The sequence below is a fragment of the Nannospalax galili genome, unplaced genomic scaffold, assembly GCF_000622305.1.
Source record: "Nannospalax galili isolate Female #2095 unplaced genomic scaffold, S.galili_v1.0 scaffold158, whole genome shotgun sequence".
In the NCBI taxonomy this organism is placed as follows: Eukaryota; Metazoa; Chordata; class Mammalia; order Rodentia; family Spalacidae; genus Nannospalax; species Nannospalax galili.
Genome location: NW_008345290.1, coordinates 3,240,211 through 3,257,800, shown reverse-complemented (window position 1 = coordinate 3,257,800; position 17,590 = coordinate 3,240,211). Strand labels below are relative to the sequence as shown.

Genomic DNA, 17,590 nt, shown 5'->3' with positions numbered 1-17,590 from the left:
ACTGGCTACTTTTCTTTGGGGTCTTTTTACCCTAACTGCCTAGCCAATTTCTACCTCCTATTCTTATCATACCATCCTCTAAAGGGGTTACCCAAATTGCCAATAGGGAATCAGGACACAGACAGCTCTGGCTTCTTCCATGCTGAACAGGGAGGCAAAGTGAGGCAATTAGGGTACCCCTTCAGTGGGTCTATCTAAAAGACTCCCAAATTGTTTAACTTTTATCTCTAGGGGGGGAAAGAAAGCCCTTGAATCATGACTAGGAGATGTGAAGGAGAAGTAAAGGCAAGAGTAATTAGCATTACAAGTTCTAGACAGGGAACTAGAAAAAAGTCAGAACAGGGAAATTTTCAAATGGTCATATGAGAGTCCACTGGAATGTCTTGACAAGGGCTTCCAAAAGCGTCCCTCTATTGGGTTCCTCCTTATTTTTCTTTTGTCTTCTGAGGCTGGACTCTAGAGTAATGGATTCAGGATTTGCTTTCAGGTATTTTGATTGCTGTTGGAGTGGTTAATATCAGTGTCAGTTCCCTCTCAAAGGCTTCTAGATAGAAGGAGAAAACAAATTTATCCATCATTTTAGAACAATAGCTGGCTGTCTCCCTTAGCTACAGGTGGGCACTACAGTATTGGAGACCAAGATTTGAAGTCTTACATCTGAGCTGCACTTTCTGGTTAGGAACAAAATCATCAATGAGAAATAATTGTCTAAATAACTTTTTATAGGACTTAAGCCTAATGTCTGGGAGGTGTAATCCCTTGAACTCTTAAAGAAATATACTGATGACTTTACTCTTTGGTTATACTTTCCTTTTGGGTGTTTAAGACCATACAATTGGCCCAAATAAATCAATTTATTTTTGCACTTAAGGTCATTTGAGGGTCTGTACCTCAGGGGTCACATTGGGCTTGGAAGGAGTGAAATCTATTATTATGTATAATCATATGTTAATAAAAAACAATGAAAAAAAACTTAAAGGGGGAGGTGTGGATGGGGGAGGGGAGTAAATACCATCAAATTCTATTCAATGAAAATCAAAAATTCAAAGCCCAACCCTCTAATTGGTTTATGTGAGGTCCCTCCCACTTCGCCAGGGGTAGACCTCTCTGCCCTATAGTAGGGTAGGGGGTGAGACCTTAGCAGACCACCTGAGAGCGCCTGGAAGTGTCCTCTACCTGGTGTAGGGGTTGGGAACTCAGCAGCTGCCCAAGAGTGCCAAAATCGGGCCTCCCCTTAGTGAACTTCCCAAATTGTGCTGTCTAGCAGGGGTCCAGACATTAGAAGGAAGCCAGGGTGTATCTGACTGGAGCCTGCCTTGGGCCTCTGTGGGAGCTCCTAAGTAGCTGATCTGAAGCTATCAGTTCCCCCCAAAACAAAAATCTAAGAGAACCTGAAACCTAGACCAATCAGCTTTATATACCCAATAAGAAAACAACCAAGGCACACCAATAAAACAAAAAGAAGAAAACTTCAACTCAACAGAAGATGGCTTGAGTTTCATACCAGAATCATAAACAACAAAAGAAATCCACATACCAAAATCAAAATGGAAAAATAATAATATAGAAAACCAAAACAGCATGGTCCCACCAAACTCCACCAGTCCTGTAAAAGAGTTCTACAAGGGGAACCCCCAAGAGATAAGCCAGGACACAGAATTAAAAAGAACAATCATGAACAGGATCAAGGAATTCAATGAATTTAAAGAACACACAAACAAATCAAAGAACTAAAAGATAGGGATAAACTATCTTTTATAGGGATAAAAAAGGCATAGGGATAAGATAGGGATCATAGGCATAGAGGAAGGAGAAGAATTTCAGGTTAACAGTATTGACCAGCTCTTAATTGTACAAGAGAATTTCCCAAAATTAAGAAGACATCCCCACACAAATACAAGAATTACATAGAACACCAAATAGATAGGACCAAGTAAGAAACTCCCCACAGCATACCACAGTAAAAACACTAAATGTATAGAACAAAGAGAGAATACTGAAAACTGCAAAAGATAAACAACTCACATGCAAAGGAAAAACCCATCAGACAGCTGACTTATCAATGCAAACTATGAAAGCCAGAAGAGCCTGGACCAAAATATTCCCAGTTCTAAATGACCATAGATGCCAACCCAGAATACTTTACCCAACAAAAAGTCTATCATAGTTGAAAGGGAAAGAAAAATCTTGTACAACATTAATAGCCTAAAAGAATGCATGTCCACAAAACCAGCCCTTCAAAGAATACTTGAAGTAATACATAGAGCAGAGAAACAACTACACCCCAGGGCAACAAAAGAAAACAAATAAAGGTATAATGGAGGAAACACAATATTAGAGAACACGAACAGTAATCAAAACAACGGCAACCAATACACACCTTTCAACAATAACCTTAAATATGAATGGACTGAACTCCCCAGTCAAAAGACACAGGCTAAGTGAATGGATTAAGTGAATGGATAAGAAACATAATCCATCTCTTTGCTGTCTGCAAGAAACCCATCTCACCTTTAAGGATAGACACCACCTTAAAGTAAAAGGATGGAAAAGAATAGTTCAAGCAAATGGCACTAAGAAAGAAAAAGGGTTGCAATTCTAACATCTGACAAAATAGACTCCAAATTAAAACTAATCAGAAGAGATGAAGAGGGTCAAAGGAACAATTGATCAAGAAGATATTACAATCATGAACATATATGCACCAAACTCTGGTGCACCCAAATTCATAAAAACAAAACTACAGGACTTTAAGACACAGATTGATGCCAACTCAGTAATAGTAGGGGACTTCAATATCCCACTGTCTCCATTAGATAAGTCAACTAGACAAAGAATAAACAGAGACATCTGAATTAAATGATGCCATACATCAAACGGACCTAACAGACATTTTCTGAATATTCCACCCAAATATCAAAGAATACACTAAGAGGGAACTGTATATTAAGTGCCTACATTAAAAAATCAGGAAGAGCACAAATAAATGACTTAACATTTCAATTCAAGACTCTAGAAAGGCAAGAACATATGAAACCCAAACCCAGCAGATGAGAAGAAATAACAAAACTCAGAGCAGAAATTAATGAAATAAAAGAAAACAATACAAAGAATCAATGAATCTAAGAGCTGTTCTTTGAAAAGATAAACAAGTCAGAACTTTAGATCAGTTAACCAAAAGAAAGAAAGAGCAAATCCAAATAAACAAAATCAGAGATGATAGGGGAAACATCACTACAGGCACCCAAAAGGTCCAGAACATCATAAGGGAATACTTTAAAAACCTATACGCTATTAAATTTGAAAATCTAAAAGACATAGATGGATATCTAAAATCATGGGAACCAACCAAATTAAACCAAGAAGAGATCAACAGTTTAAACAGATCCACAACATATAAGGAAATCAAAGCAGTAATACAAAACCTCTGGACTAAAAAAAAGCCCAGGCCCAGATGGATTTAGAGCAGAATTCTCCCAGATATTCAAAGATCTTCAATTAATACTACTTAAATTATTCAAAAAGATAGAAACAGAGGGAGAACACCCAAATTCCTTCCATGAAGCCAGCATCACTCTAATACCAAAACCAGGTAAAGAAACAACCAAAAAAGAAAACTATAGACCCATATCCTCAATGAACATAGATGCAAATATTCTCAATAAAATACTTGCAAACTGCATACAGACACACATCAAAAAGATCAGCCACCATGACCAAGTAGGCTTTATTCCAGAGATGCAGGGATGATCCATTAAACATTATAAATCATATAAATGGACTCAAAGACAAAAACCATAGTCATCCCATTAGATGAGAGAGACTCTAGATAGGCTGACTAAACCCCGGTGGGTGAACTTGCACTAAGGGACATCTCAGGACACTAACTTTACATAATAAGCCTCACACAAATGACAGAATGCATGAACTCCAGTGGGACGGGGGGGCTATGACAGGGTGCCAAAGGGAAAGGGAGCAGGGAGTATAAAGATGACTTTATATATGAAATACACAAAAATTCAATTTTAAAATATCTAAAACAATAAAACAAGCTGAGAGCAACTATGACACCTTACATCAACCTCTGGCCTCCGTATACATGTGCACACACAAAAGTTTTTATTTATTTTAAAGAGTGATTATATCTGTATTATAAAGAGTGTGATTGGGGGGGGTCATTGAGATGGCTCAGTGGGTAAAGGCACTTGCTGCACAGCCTAGCGACCTGAGTTCAATCTCTGGATCCCTCATTAAGGTGGGAGGAAAGAGCCAACATCACAAAGTTGTCCTCTGACCTCCATACACACACCGTGATATATGTGCCCACACATACACATCATACACACAATAAATTTAAAAAGCAAAAAATTTGAGTATGATTTTTCTTTCTTCTTCTGACCTGTCAAAATTTTAACACAAAACATGCATTTATTAACTACAAAAATAAAGGTTTTATTATGACTGAAATCAAACAAATATTTGATTACTTAGGACTATCCTAAGTAATAAGTTAGTCAAGATAGGCCTCAGGATCACATCTGTAAGTTTTTATTAACAATGTGACTTAGAATGGATCTCTGGATATTTTGTGCTAAAGAGTTAACTCAGGCCAGAGTGTGGCTATGACAGGAAGACTGGCCATGCCAGGAGGACTAACCATGTGATTAGAAGGCTGGAGATACTCAGCTGAACTCCAGAGAAGCAAAGAGGGCTGGAGATTGAGTTAGCCTATGTAGTCAATGATTCAGTCAATCATGCCTTCATCAGGAAACCCCAATAAAAACTGCACACCGAAGTTTGAGGGAGCTTCCTGGATGCCAATACTCTGCACATCAATGTGCCTTGGATGTGCCAGAAAGGCCAGGATATATATCCTGACACCATGAGAGCAGGACAGTGGAAAATGTATTTGGACAGCACAGACCTTGCTCCATGTGTCTCCCTTTGGTTGGTTATGATCTGTACCCTTTGTTGTAATAAAAGTGTAATAATAAATGTAGTTCTGAGAAGTTGTTCTAGCAAATTAATGAACACAAGGGAATGGGAACTTTCAAATTTGGAAGCCAACTAGTGAAGTGTGAGGGGGGTCTGGTAATCTCCAATTAACTACTGGCTAGTATCTGAGAGAGGGTACTTATGTGGAGGACTGTGCCCTGAACTTGCAAAGTTTGACCAACTCCAGCTAGTTGGTATCAAAAGCCATTTTAAATACTGAGGAAATATCTAAGGAAATGTCCCAGTCACTTAACAACACAGCACTTCCCATCAAACTTGTAGTGCTCCACTCTCAAATATGGGAAAAGACTAAGGATCACCAGACATTTCTGGAAGGAACATTTAAACACTCTAGAAAAGCTACAACTGGTAACCTTAGAGATATTTTTAAAAACAGCACTAAAAAGAGCTCTTAGAACAACAGAAGAGGGGCTGCAGAGGCAGTTCAGGAGTTAAGAGCACTTGCTGTTCTTCCAGAGGACCGGAATTCAACTCCCAGCACCCACGTGGTGGCTCTGTAGTCCTCTTCTGGCCTTCTCGGGCACCACATACACACATACCAGGTAAACATACTGGCAACCAAAACACTTAGACAAATAAAAATTTTTAAATCACTTAAAAAAACAGGAGAGACTCTATAACTAGAAAATAAATCTGAATAAATCTCTCAAAAAGTAATGACTATGGCATATAATTGTATTCCCAGCACTCAGGAGGCAGAACTGTGTGTTCAAGGTCAGCCTAATTTACAAAGCAAGACCCCTGCCTCAAAATAAAATATATAGGGTCAGGCACATAGCTCAGACGATGGAATGCTTGCCTAGCATGCACAAAGCCCTGGGTTTGGCACTACATAAACCAAGAGTAGAGGCACATGTCTGTTATCCAGTTCAAGGTCATCATCAACTATACAGTGAGTTGAAGCTAGCCTGAGATACATGAGACCCTGTCTCAAAAGTAGTAGGTAAAAAGGGAGGGAGGGACGGAGGGAAGAAAACAGGTTCGGGCTACAGCTTAGTGGTACAGTGCTTGACAAGCACATGTAGGACCCTGAGTTTGATCCCCAGTACTACCAAAACAGGCTTCACTCAAACTCATGGTTCTCCCTCTCTCGGCCCCCCTGAGTTCCAGAATTACAGGTATGTACCACCATACCCAGTTCTTCATACCCCAATCTAAAGGAAGAAAGAACACGGCATGCATGAGAAATTTAAAACAGCAGAAACCCAAGACATGAGAGGGAGACTCGCAGTAAGCAGTGTTGTAGCCATAGGTAAATCTTGTTTCTTGGAATGCAACAGATGCTATCCATTTGATGGTTTACACAGAGAAATCAAAAAATCAAGAAAGTTTAAATATAAACTAGGTATAACAGCTGGGCATGGTGATAGATGCCTTTAATCCCAGCACTCCGGAGGCAGAAGTGGTCAAATTTCTGTGAGATCAAGGCCACAGCCAGAGTTCCAGGCTAGCTCTGTCTTAAAAAGACAAAAAAAAATCGGTATAACAATGGCATTGTGAGACCTTTGCAGACAGTCTGATAGTGGTAGTGAACTTCCCCAAATTGCTCTGTGTCCATACCCCCACACTGAGACCACGTGTGGCCCCTCCTACTGCAACAGGGCTAGGCTTCTCTGCTCTTCAGTAGAGGCCCAGACCTTTGCAGAGTGCCTGACAGTGCCTGAATCGGCCTTCGCATGGTGGTGAGCTTCATGGAATCGCTAGTATGAAAAACCAGAGAGAATCACATTAGTCCAAAAACCTATTAAAAAATTACACATACACTATCTCTACATAAGTCCATGTGTATAGGTGAAGGCTACATAACAAAAAACAGTGCCTGACAGGAGAAACCTTCCTTTGAGTTGTTGGCTAGGGTAGTCCAAGAGACTCCCCAAGTTACACAGGCTATTACCACAGCCCTTGATTGCCTCCCAGAACTTAAAGGTAAGACCCTATTGCTGAAGATAGGACAAACTTCAGATACAGGATTTCGAGTAATGAAGCTGGAACTGACCTGCAAGTCACCTCCCCTGAAGGCTAGCTCTCATAGCTTTGGAGAGCACTACACAAGCTGATAGAGAGAACATCAATTGATGGCTTGACCCCAGCTTCAAGGCCTAAAAACCACACCAATGATCAGCACAGCAAACAACATTGGTGTGATAATGACACTTTTATCTAGGGAGTAATCAACAGCTACCTAATTAGAATTAAAGCCCACTCAATGGGAGGAAACTCATGTGTGGTACCGTAAACATAGCCAAATACATATAGCTGGCGAGGTCACAGTTCTTAAAGAAAACCCCAAGGCTGTCACATCTCTAAACAAATGTAATTTCTTACTATGTGCAAAATATGGATCCTTAAATTTATAGACAAGTATCCCAATTACCACCCATCAAATAAGCATCTTTTTCAACAGAGATTATTACAGAGTTCCACAACTGGTCACACACAGAAACTGTGAATTGCCCAAGCCTAAGTGGTACATCTACAATGCAACCTCTAAACCTAAGGCTCACAGAACATAGAACAAGGGAAGAAGAGAACATTAATGCATCTTTCAATTCTAATCAGTGAAGCTCTCTCATGCAAAAGAGGGCCAGGAACACAAAAGGTCACAAATTGCAAAATGTAGAGAATAAGAGTCTACAGAGTATAGGTCCTTGAACAAGACTCCTATATTAAAACCTATCCACCTAGGGCTCAGGGACCACTGAAGAAGAGAGGGAAGAAAAATTGTAAGAGCTAGTGAGGAAGTGCATGACCATATGCACATAGAGTTCTACAGGCTCCTGGGATCCTTCTCATATGAACCTAAGCAATGGTGTCAGCATGCACAAGACCCAGGCAAACTCAAGAAAACAAAAACCCAGCACAGAACTGTGGAAATGAACAGCAGGCCCCAATCTTAGTTGAAGAATTATTGGCAACTGATGACTGCTAGGTGAGGAAGAAGAGCTGATCTTCTTAAAAGGAGGGACTCTAGATACATTGATTAGACCACAGTGGATGAACTTGCACTGACAGACATCTGGGGACACTAACTTGATATGATAGGCCTTAACACAAATAACAATGTATGAATTCCAGTGGGGGCTATGGGAGGAAGCCAATGGGAAAGGAGATATAAAAAATAATTAAGATGTTCTGTATGAAATACAAAAAAATTCAATTAAAAAAATTCTTTAAAAATGACACTGTGTAGCTGGGCATGGTGATGCACACCTTTAGTCCCAGCACTTGGGAGGCAGAAGCAGATGGATCTCTGTGAGTTCAAGGCCAGCCTGGTCTACACAGTGAATTCTAGGCCAGCTGGGGCTACAGGGAGACCCTGTCACACACACACACAAAAAAACTAATTGGCTACATGCATTACAATATACTTGATACATTGATATATTCAAAAAGATAGGAATCTAGTAGTGAAATGTTACAATTTCTCTCATGTACTTAAAATATTTTTCAGCCAGGTGTATGCTCTAATTTGCCTTCAACTGCTGTGACAAAACACTGACCAACATCAACTTGGGGAAGAAAGGGTTTATTTAGCTTACATTTCCCAGGTCACAGCTCATCACTGAGGAAGCCCAAGTTAGGAACTCAGGGCAGAAATCTGCAGGCAGGAGCTGAAGCACAGGCCATGGAGTAATGCTGCTTACTGGCTTGATCCCCTGCCCCATGTTCAGTCTGCTTTTTTATACAATACAGAACAATCTGCCCAGGGGTGGCACCACCCACAGTGGGCTGGGCCCTCCCACATCACTCAATAATCAAGAAAATGCCCCACAGATATGGCCATAGGCCAATCCAATGGAGGTAATTCCCTAATTGAGGTTCCCTCTACCCAGGTGTGTCAAGTTGACAACTAAAGTTATCCAGCACAGTGTACTATAGCATGCTTTTAATCCAGCATTCTGGATGCAGAGGCTGGCAAATCTCTTTGAGTTCAAAGCTACCCTAGTGTACATAATGAGTTCCAGGTCAGCCAGAGCTACACAGTGAGATCCTATCTCAAAAAAACAAAACAAAACAAAAAACAGCAACAACAAACAATTTTAAAAAACACTTTTCAACAATTAGTTTAACAAAGGTTGCAAAATATTAATAACTGTGAAATCTAGATGTAAATGAGTATATTTCTACTTTTCATTACACTATAAATACTTGTAATTAAAAAGAAGAAAAAAGTTCCTTTATAAAGTCCTATACAAAGATGAAGAGCTCAGTTTCCATGGCTATATTTAAATGGGAATAGGTTGAAAAGGAGACACTGCTCTTACCGTAACCAGCCATAGAAGCACCATTCTCCAAGGCCACCGCGTTCTTATTTTCCTCTGCCAAAGCCTTCACGTATCTTTTGCTTAAGTCCAGGATCTGCTCCCTCAACTTGACGCTGCTCTGATGTCTTGGTTGTTGGAAAGTATAATGTAGCAACATCAGTCCCCAAATGAGTCCAAATATGAGCAGCAGAAAACTCAGTTTCTGTGACATATTTTTTCTTGAGATTGCAAAAAACATTTCTGATGAAGACAGACTTGACTGAGAAGCACTAACTGGAGAGCAGACTCCAACAATCAAGACTTCTGAGAAGAAAAAGTCCTCTACTGCATATTCATCTTCAGCAGGGCTGCCTCCACTAGGTCAGGTCTGTAAAATTAGGGAAAAGCTGGTTAGTCTAACCAGAAGAAACAGGAAGAGATTCCAGAGTTCTGATCTGGAACTATGTCATCATCTCTAGCAACTTTTGCTGCTACTAATCAGACTTTCTGATCTTTTCTCAGTTTCGTTCACATATATTTTCAAAATTCAAACTAGAAATAAATGTAAAGTCATTGAAAATATCTGAAAAATGTCAGCATGGTCATAAAACCATTTGAATGATTTCTTATCATTCATAACTAAAGCCAATAATAGATTCATAGTTGCTATAATAAAATTTACAAGAGAGCTATCTGTACAAATACATGCCACCAATCCAAATACCAAGAAGCTATTTCTAAAATAAGTAACAAATAACAACAAAAAAGTGAGTGTCAAAATAGAAGTTACAAATGATGAAAAGCAAAACACATTAAAGGTCAAGATGCCACCAGGCATGGTGGCGCACGCCTTTAATCCTAGCACTCGGGAGGCAAAGGCAGGAGGATCTCTGTGAGTTCAAGGCCAGCCTGGTCTACAAAGCGAGTTCCAGGCCAGCTGGGGCTACAGAGAGACCCTGTCTCAAAAACAAAACAAACAAACAAACAAAAAAAACCAACAAAAAGTCAAGATTCCTACCTATCTAATAGGAATTTCCACAACAAAAAGCGTACCGACATGTGAACCTGTCACAAGAAGATATTAATGGAATGAGTTAAGTATAAGTAAGCTCCAACCTAAGATGAAAAATAAGCTATAATTTCTAAGTTTACATCTTATGAAAGCTAGATGCAATGAATACTAAAACAGGTTAGAAAATTTTTATACATTTTCAAACATAATTTCACATTTAAATGAGAATTTGTATAATTTCAAGAAAAGTTTAGTGGAACTAGCTCTTTCTCTTTTTGCAATGCTGGGGATCAAACCCAGGGCCTCATGAAAATGCTAAGCAAGCACTGAGCTACATGCCCAACACTATACTTAAATTTTTTTTAACAATCATGAAATTTGGAAAGACCTAGAGTGTATTAATAACGTATATAAACCACCAAAGTGCCCAGGGAAGAAAACGCTTTGATTTCATCATCTGGAACAAAAACAAAAAACCTGAGGTAAAAATCTATAGTACAGGGCCTGGAGAGATGGCCCAGAGGTTAAGAGTACGGGCTACTCTTGCATATGAGTCAGGTTCAATTCCCCAGCACTCGCATACAAACATGCACCACACAGCACATGTACACACATACAAAAAAAATCCTTAAAATAAAAATAAGTATTTTTTAATCCTATGCAAAATATCAAAGTACAAAAAAAATTACAAATCTCTCTACTAGATATGTTAAGGCATATGTAAGGGGGAATTTTCTGCCCTACTAATTGACCTCTCCTGTTCAGAAAACTCCCTCTGCCATCAGGCCATCCATCAGTCCCTGACATACCTCTACTAAAGTCTGGGGCTCCAGCATTTGAATAACACCCATCTGCTCTTGTGAGGTACATCCTGTGCCAGCCTCTACAATTATAACTATGTCACTAATGTGTATAAAAACTAGAATTCTCTGATACTACTGTGTATGTCTTTACTTACATTTGAAAAATGAATCATTTCAGATCTTATAAAACACACTGGGTTATTAATATCAATACTGGATTATTAAATTTTGTTTCATTGGCAAAATCAGATAAATATAACATTTTCCTTCAAATATATCTCCATTCCATTTGTTCATAAAATGGAGATTACAGATTCCCAAGGAAAATTTTAAGCTATTTCACATAGTTTTACTGGCCCCTCTATGTCTTCAAAAATAACCTACAGGTTACACTACCTATCCTAGCACCCAGTGGAAAAATCAAATGGGAATGTCTCCTGAATCAGTCATAAAAGGGTTAATTCTAAAGTTGGCATGACTACAAAGCCAGAAAATTGACATCCCTGAGAACTGAACGCATAGCCAGCTAGGCATCTTTGCAGATGAAGGTTAAAATGACAGCAAAGAGAAAGGAGAGGGAAGGAAGACTTCAAAGTATATCCAAAGACATACTAATTTGATACTTATATGCCAAAGAATGACAGTAGGAAAATATTAAAAGCCTTTCTTTTCCATAATTAAATCATTATGTTCTGTAAGAGCAGAAAAGTTGTATGTACAGTAAAAACATTGCAATTCATAACATGCAATGGTCTCCAGTCTGAGACAGTATGAGCGCATGCACTATGCAGTGAGCACACTGTGTATTCAGAAGCACGGCTGCAGTGAAGTCATGTGATCCAGCAATGGGAGGCATGGTCAAAACACCCTGGGTTCCTTGCACAATTGATTTTGAATTAATATTTGGTCTCTGCACATTCAGAAACCTTTGGTTGCCAAATTTTTCTCAACACTCACAGAGTTATGTGACCCCATATGAGATCAAAACACACAGTTTAAGAAGCAGGCTCTGGAACTGGCTCAGAGTTAAGCACACTGACTGTTCTTGCAGAAGAAACGGGTTTGAATTCCAGCACCCACATGATAGCTAACAACCGCCCTTAACTCCAGTTCCAGAGGATCTGACATTGTCTTCTGTCCTCCAAGGCACTGCACGACACAGATGCACTTTCATACATGCAGACAATATACTCATACACATAAAATAAATAAAAAATAAATAAATAAACTTTTTAAAACATAAGAAGCAGCTAGGTTCTAACAGACTAAGTATAAGGTCTGACTGTCCCATCAGAGTCAGAAAAGAGACCTCGGTAAACGCAAGATCTTCCCAGCCTTGACTCTACAGACTGTCTACTCAGTACTCAGACTTCAACAGAATGAAATGTCCACCTCACAAAAATGCCTACCTCATCAGAAAGTCAGGAATTTGGACAGGGACAACTATGATAAGGAATTTATATTCTGCAACTTGGTGGTATTTATTACATGATTTCTCATAGTGATAAGAAGCAAAATATTTAGGGCCAGGTTGGTGGCACATACCTTTAATCCCAGCACTCGAAAGGCAGAGCTAGGTGGGTATCTGTGATGGTGGTCTTGACTATTATGAAGGTAACCAACTGGTTCCTAATTAAATTTGGAGTTTGTTCCGCAAAAAGGAATCAATGCCTAATACTGAAAACCTGGTCCAAAACCTATGACTAAAGATGTCTTAGATCCTAGGGGGGAATCTTAGCTGAATTGACATAGCATCAAACAACTCTCTAAAAATCTATGTTTACGCCACAGACAGGGCTCACATTTTCCTCAGCTAGGCTGGAAGCCAGCAATCCAGAGCTCCCTCTGCCCCCCACCCCTTAGAACTACTGTTACAGGTGTGTGCTGGATACCCAACTTGTTATGTGGGTGGTGGGATCTGAACTGTAGCCTTCATGATTATGCAGAAATCAACCATCTCTCCAGCCCCCTCAAAAAAAAAAAAAAGCCTGTGAAGGCCAGAAGAGGGCATTGAATCTCCTGGAACTGGAGTTACCGATGGTTATTAGGCATCATGTGGATGTTGCGAATGGAACCCAGGTCCCCTGGAAGAGCAGCCAGTGCTCGTAACTGCTGAGTCATCTCTCCAGTCTTGATTTATTTTTTTTATTATTTTTATTTTATGTGTATGCATGTATTGCCTGCATGTAGGTAAGTGCACCCATGTCATACAATGCCCACAGAGGACAAAAGAGGCCATTGGATTCCCTGGAATAGGAGTTACGGACAGTTGTTAGCTGCCATGTAGGTGCTGGGATTCGAACCCGGGTCTTCTGCAAAAACAGCCAATGTTCTTAACCACTGAGCCATCTCTCCAGGCCCCAAATTTTGTTTTTTAAAAAGGTATTTTGACTTCTTTGAGAATGGTCTGAAGTAGGATTGGAGAGGAATCAAGGAAACCGCTTGAGAAACAGCTGTAGGAAGCAGCAGGAAGTGATGGTACTTGGGCTACACTGTCGGCCTTCTTCATTTGAAGTGTGTCTCCTCTCAGTTCTTTACCTTTGTGCCATATAGACTATGCCCTTTTCTAGTGTCTGCAGTTGGGAACTTTCCTCTGTGAACCCTAGAAGTATTTGGGAAGTTGTCTTATAGCAAAATGATGATGATAATGATGAAAGTTATAATAATTTTATTTTGCTTTAAAAACTCTGGTTATTACTTGGAGTAAAGTTGAGGTTTTATTTTTTTAAGTCATTGGCAGACAATACAGTAGTTTAGAAGTTGAGATTAAATAATTTTAGGGGGTAGAAGAGATGGCTCAGTAGTAAAGAGGGTGCTGTTCTTTCAGAGGACCCTGTTTTGGTTCTAAGGACCCACACATTAGGAGGCTCACAACTGCCTCTAACTCCAGCTCCAGGGAATTTGACACCTTATGGCCTCTGCAGGCACCTGCACATACCCACACATCAACACACACATATACACGATTAAAAATAAAAACTTTTTTAAAGTGTCTTAGGAGCTGGGGATGTAGCTCAGTGGTAAAGAGCACTTGCCTAGCATGTGGGAGGCCCTGGGTTCAATCTTTAGCACAGCAAAGAAAGGTACTTTTTAGATTGCTGACCATTTTGGTGGGGTAAGGAGTCTGTAATAACGCCATTAATAAGGGCCAGAAGGCATTAACGCCTCTTTTCTGACCTATGTGACCTTTCCAAGTGCTGGACCAGTACTTGAAACATTAAAAAAAAAAAGGTCAGGGGATGGCCAGCATGGTGGCACACACCTTTAATCCCAGTACCCAGGAGACAGAGGCAGGCAGGTCTCTGAGGTCGAGGCCAGCCTGATCTAAATAATGAGTTCCAGGCCAGCTGGGGATACAGGGAGACTCTGTCTCAAAAAGATCAAAAAAAGGAGGGGGTGTTCAAAGTTTATCTCTCATTGGATGCTTTAACATTATACAGAAAAGAACTCACTGAATTTTTTCTAATTGAGGCCAATAATTATTTCTTTCTAATTAATGAAAGTATATACGTAAATTACCTTTTTTTTTTTTGGTCCTTTTGAGACAGGGTCTCCCTGTAGCCCCAGCTGTCCTGGAACTCACTATGTAGACCAGGCTGGCCTTGAACTCACAGAGACCCGCCTGCCTCTGCCTCCCGAGTGCTAGGATTAAAAGCGTGCACCACAGCCTGGCCCATAAATTACCTTTTAAAAAATATTTTATTTATTATTTTTATTTTATGTGTATGAGTGTATTGTATGCATGTATTTTGTATTTAAGTGCATCTGTGTCCTGCAGTGCCCTCAGAGGTCAGAAGAGGGTGTTGTATTGCCCTGGAACTGGAGTTACATATGGTTGTTAGCCAACTGTGGGTGCTGGGAACCGAACCACTAAGCCATCTCTCCAGCCCCATAAATTACCTTTTGTTGCTAAAAATTCAAACTCATTGTCTGTCCATCTTCCTGTATGACATCATAAGACAACTCCGGGAGAACAGGAAGAGTGTTTCATATCAGTACTAATGTGATACCAATGGAATTGACTTTTTCACTTTCATGCTTGCCTAGTAACAACAGGGCCTTGTCCACTCTGGCAGTAATGACCTGGGTTCCAGTAAATGCCCCCTGTTTGCTGCCTTCTTTTCCTAGGTCCAAGCATCAAGATTCCTGTCATCAAATGAACTGATTTATAATTTCAAATTTATACAAATTACCTGCCTGCAGCTATAGCTGCTGTTTCGCTTCATGAAGAGATAGATGGGAGATTTGGACGGTGCCCTCTAATGTCAGTATACATTGAGGACTAACCAAGTGTTCTTTAAAAAAAATCTGACACCACCAAGCACGGAAGCACACACTGTAATCCCAGCACTATGGAGGCAGAAGCAAGAGGATGGAGGCCAGCCTAGAGTACATATTGTGACCCTGTCTCAAAAGTAACAATTGTAGGGGCTGGAGAGATGGCTCAGCAGTTAAGTACACTGGTTGTTCTTGCAGAAGACCTGGGTTTGAATTTCAGCACCCACATGACAGCTAACAACTGTCTGTAACAGACACTGGTACACTCATATACATTCAGGCAATACACTCATACATATAAAAGAAAAATAATAAAATATTTTAAAAATAATAATAATAAATAAATAAATTTTTTAAGTAACTATTGTAAATACTTGTTGAGGCAGCTTGGAGCACAGCTCAACAACAGCATTTGTCTGCCATGTGGGAAGGTTCCCCAATATAGCATTAAAAAGCAAAGCAAAGCAGAAGAGATGTGTGGCTCCCAGCCTCATCCTATTTTAATTGGTGTAGGGTGTGATTTGGTACTGAGATTCTAAAAAGTCTCTCCAGGTGATGTGAATGTGAAGCCTTCCCTAAGAAAAGACCAAAGGCAGATTTGGATCCTTTTAGAAATCTTGGTTCCCTCTTCTGTGTTTGGATTTACTTCTGGGATTCTCAGTAGTTTTCAGGTCTTCTTAGGTTGCTTCAGGGAATTCTCTTGGGCTTTTGAATTTTTCAGCCCTTGGACCTCTTTAACTTGGGAAAGGGTGTCCCTTCTTCCTGTTAACCTCCAGACCTTCCTTATTCCTGGACATCCTTTTGCAATAGTGTAGAGTGGGATCAAGCGCTCCAGGCTTCTCACATCTTTATCTCAAAGACAAACTTTTTTTTCTTTTTTCAATTTATCTTTTTTATTAGTGTATAATAACTGTACAAAGTAATGGATTTCATTATAACATTTCCATATGTGTGTATGATATTCTTTGATCATATTCACCTCCTGTTTTCTTCCTTTTCTTCACCTGTTCCCTATGTAGCCCCAGATGGCCTAGAACTTGATATATAGACCAGGTTGGCCTGGAACTCAGAGTATTGGAATAAAAGACATGTGCCGCCATGCCTGGCCCCCTTTTCTTCTTTTATATCCCTAATGGTTCCCCCTTTCCATCCTGCTTTCCTCCCTCCCATCCTTCCTTTTTAAAAACTAGATAGCACCAGGGTTGGAGAGATGGCTCAGCAGTTAAGAGCACCAACTGCTCTTACAGAGGACCTGGGTTCAATTCCCAGCACCCACATGGTGGCTAACAACCTTCCGAAACTCTAGTTCTGGGGAATCTGACTCCTTCCTCCAACCTCTGCAGGCACTGCGCCACACAGGCACACTTACACGCATGTAGACAATACACTCATATATGTAAAAATAATAAAGTTTTTTTTAAAAAAACTAGATAGCAGCTGGGCATGGTGGCACAGAGGCAGGTAGATCTCTATGAGTTCAAGGTCAGCCTGGTCTATATAGTAAGTTCCAGGCCAGCTGAGACTACAGAGAGACCCTTTCTCAAAAAGCCAAAAAGAAGAAGAAGAGGAAGAAGAGGAAGAAGAAGAAGAAGAAGAAGATGGAGGAGGAGAGGAGGAGGAAGAGTAAGAAGGGAGGGTGGGAAGTAGGAGGAAGAGGAAGAGGAAGAAGAGGAGATGGTGAGGAGGAGGCACACGGACGGATGGGAAGGAGAAGGAAGAGGAGGAGGGATGGGGGAGAAGAAGAGAGGAGGAAGAAAAGGAGGCAGAGGACTTGAACTTGTGATCCTCCTGCCTCAGCTTCCCAAATGCCTGTATTACAGGTGTACATCACCACAACGGATTCATTAGTTTCTGGCTAATAAAATACTCTGGAAATGATATTGAAATTCTAAGCATGCATTTGAAGGGCTATGCCCTTCATTTATTATCTTTTCTTCTAATGGCTAAAATGTGGACATCGTGGTGAACCAAACCAGGGTCAGGCAACCAATGTCAGTGATGAATGGAAACCCTTGACAGTGTGAATTTACTGTGTGTGTGAGAGAGAGAGAGTGCGCCTCTGCACACATTCTAAGAGATTTTTCCCCATTTGGGGGAAGTATCTTAGAATCAGTAATTTGCAGTAAATTGTCTGCTTTATTTTTGTTTTATTGTTGATACTAAAATTATATTTTGTAGCAGAAAGCATATGAGAATCAATGAATGAAGTGAACAGCTGTCTTTTTTAACATACAATG

The 17,590-nt window shown here is 40.1% G+C and overlaps 1 protein-coding gene across 1 annotated transcript in view; it reads right to left on the bottom strand.

Moving 5' to 3' along the window:
* Positions 1–17,590, bottom strand: part of Ccdc126 (coiled-coil domain containing 126) — a 35,617-nt gene that overhangs the window by 4,608 nt on the left and 13,419 nt on the right. Inside the window, exon 2 of the mRNA XM_008841474.3 lies at positions 9,282–9,648. Coding sequence (XP_008839696.1) covers positions 9,282–9,519 — 238 coding nt within the window. The 5' untranslated portion in view covers positions 9,520–9,648. The remainder of the gene's footprint in view (positions 1–9,281; positions 9,649–17,590) is intronic.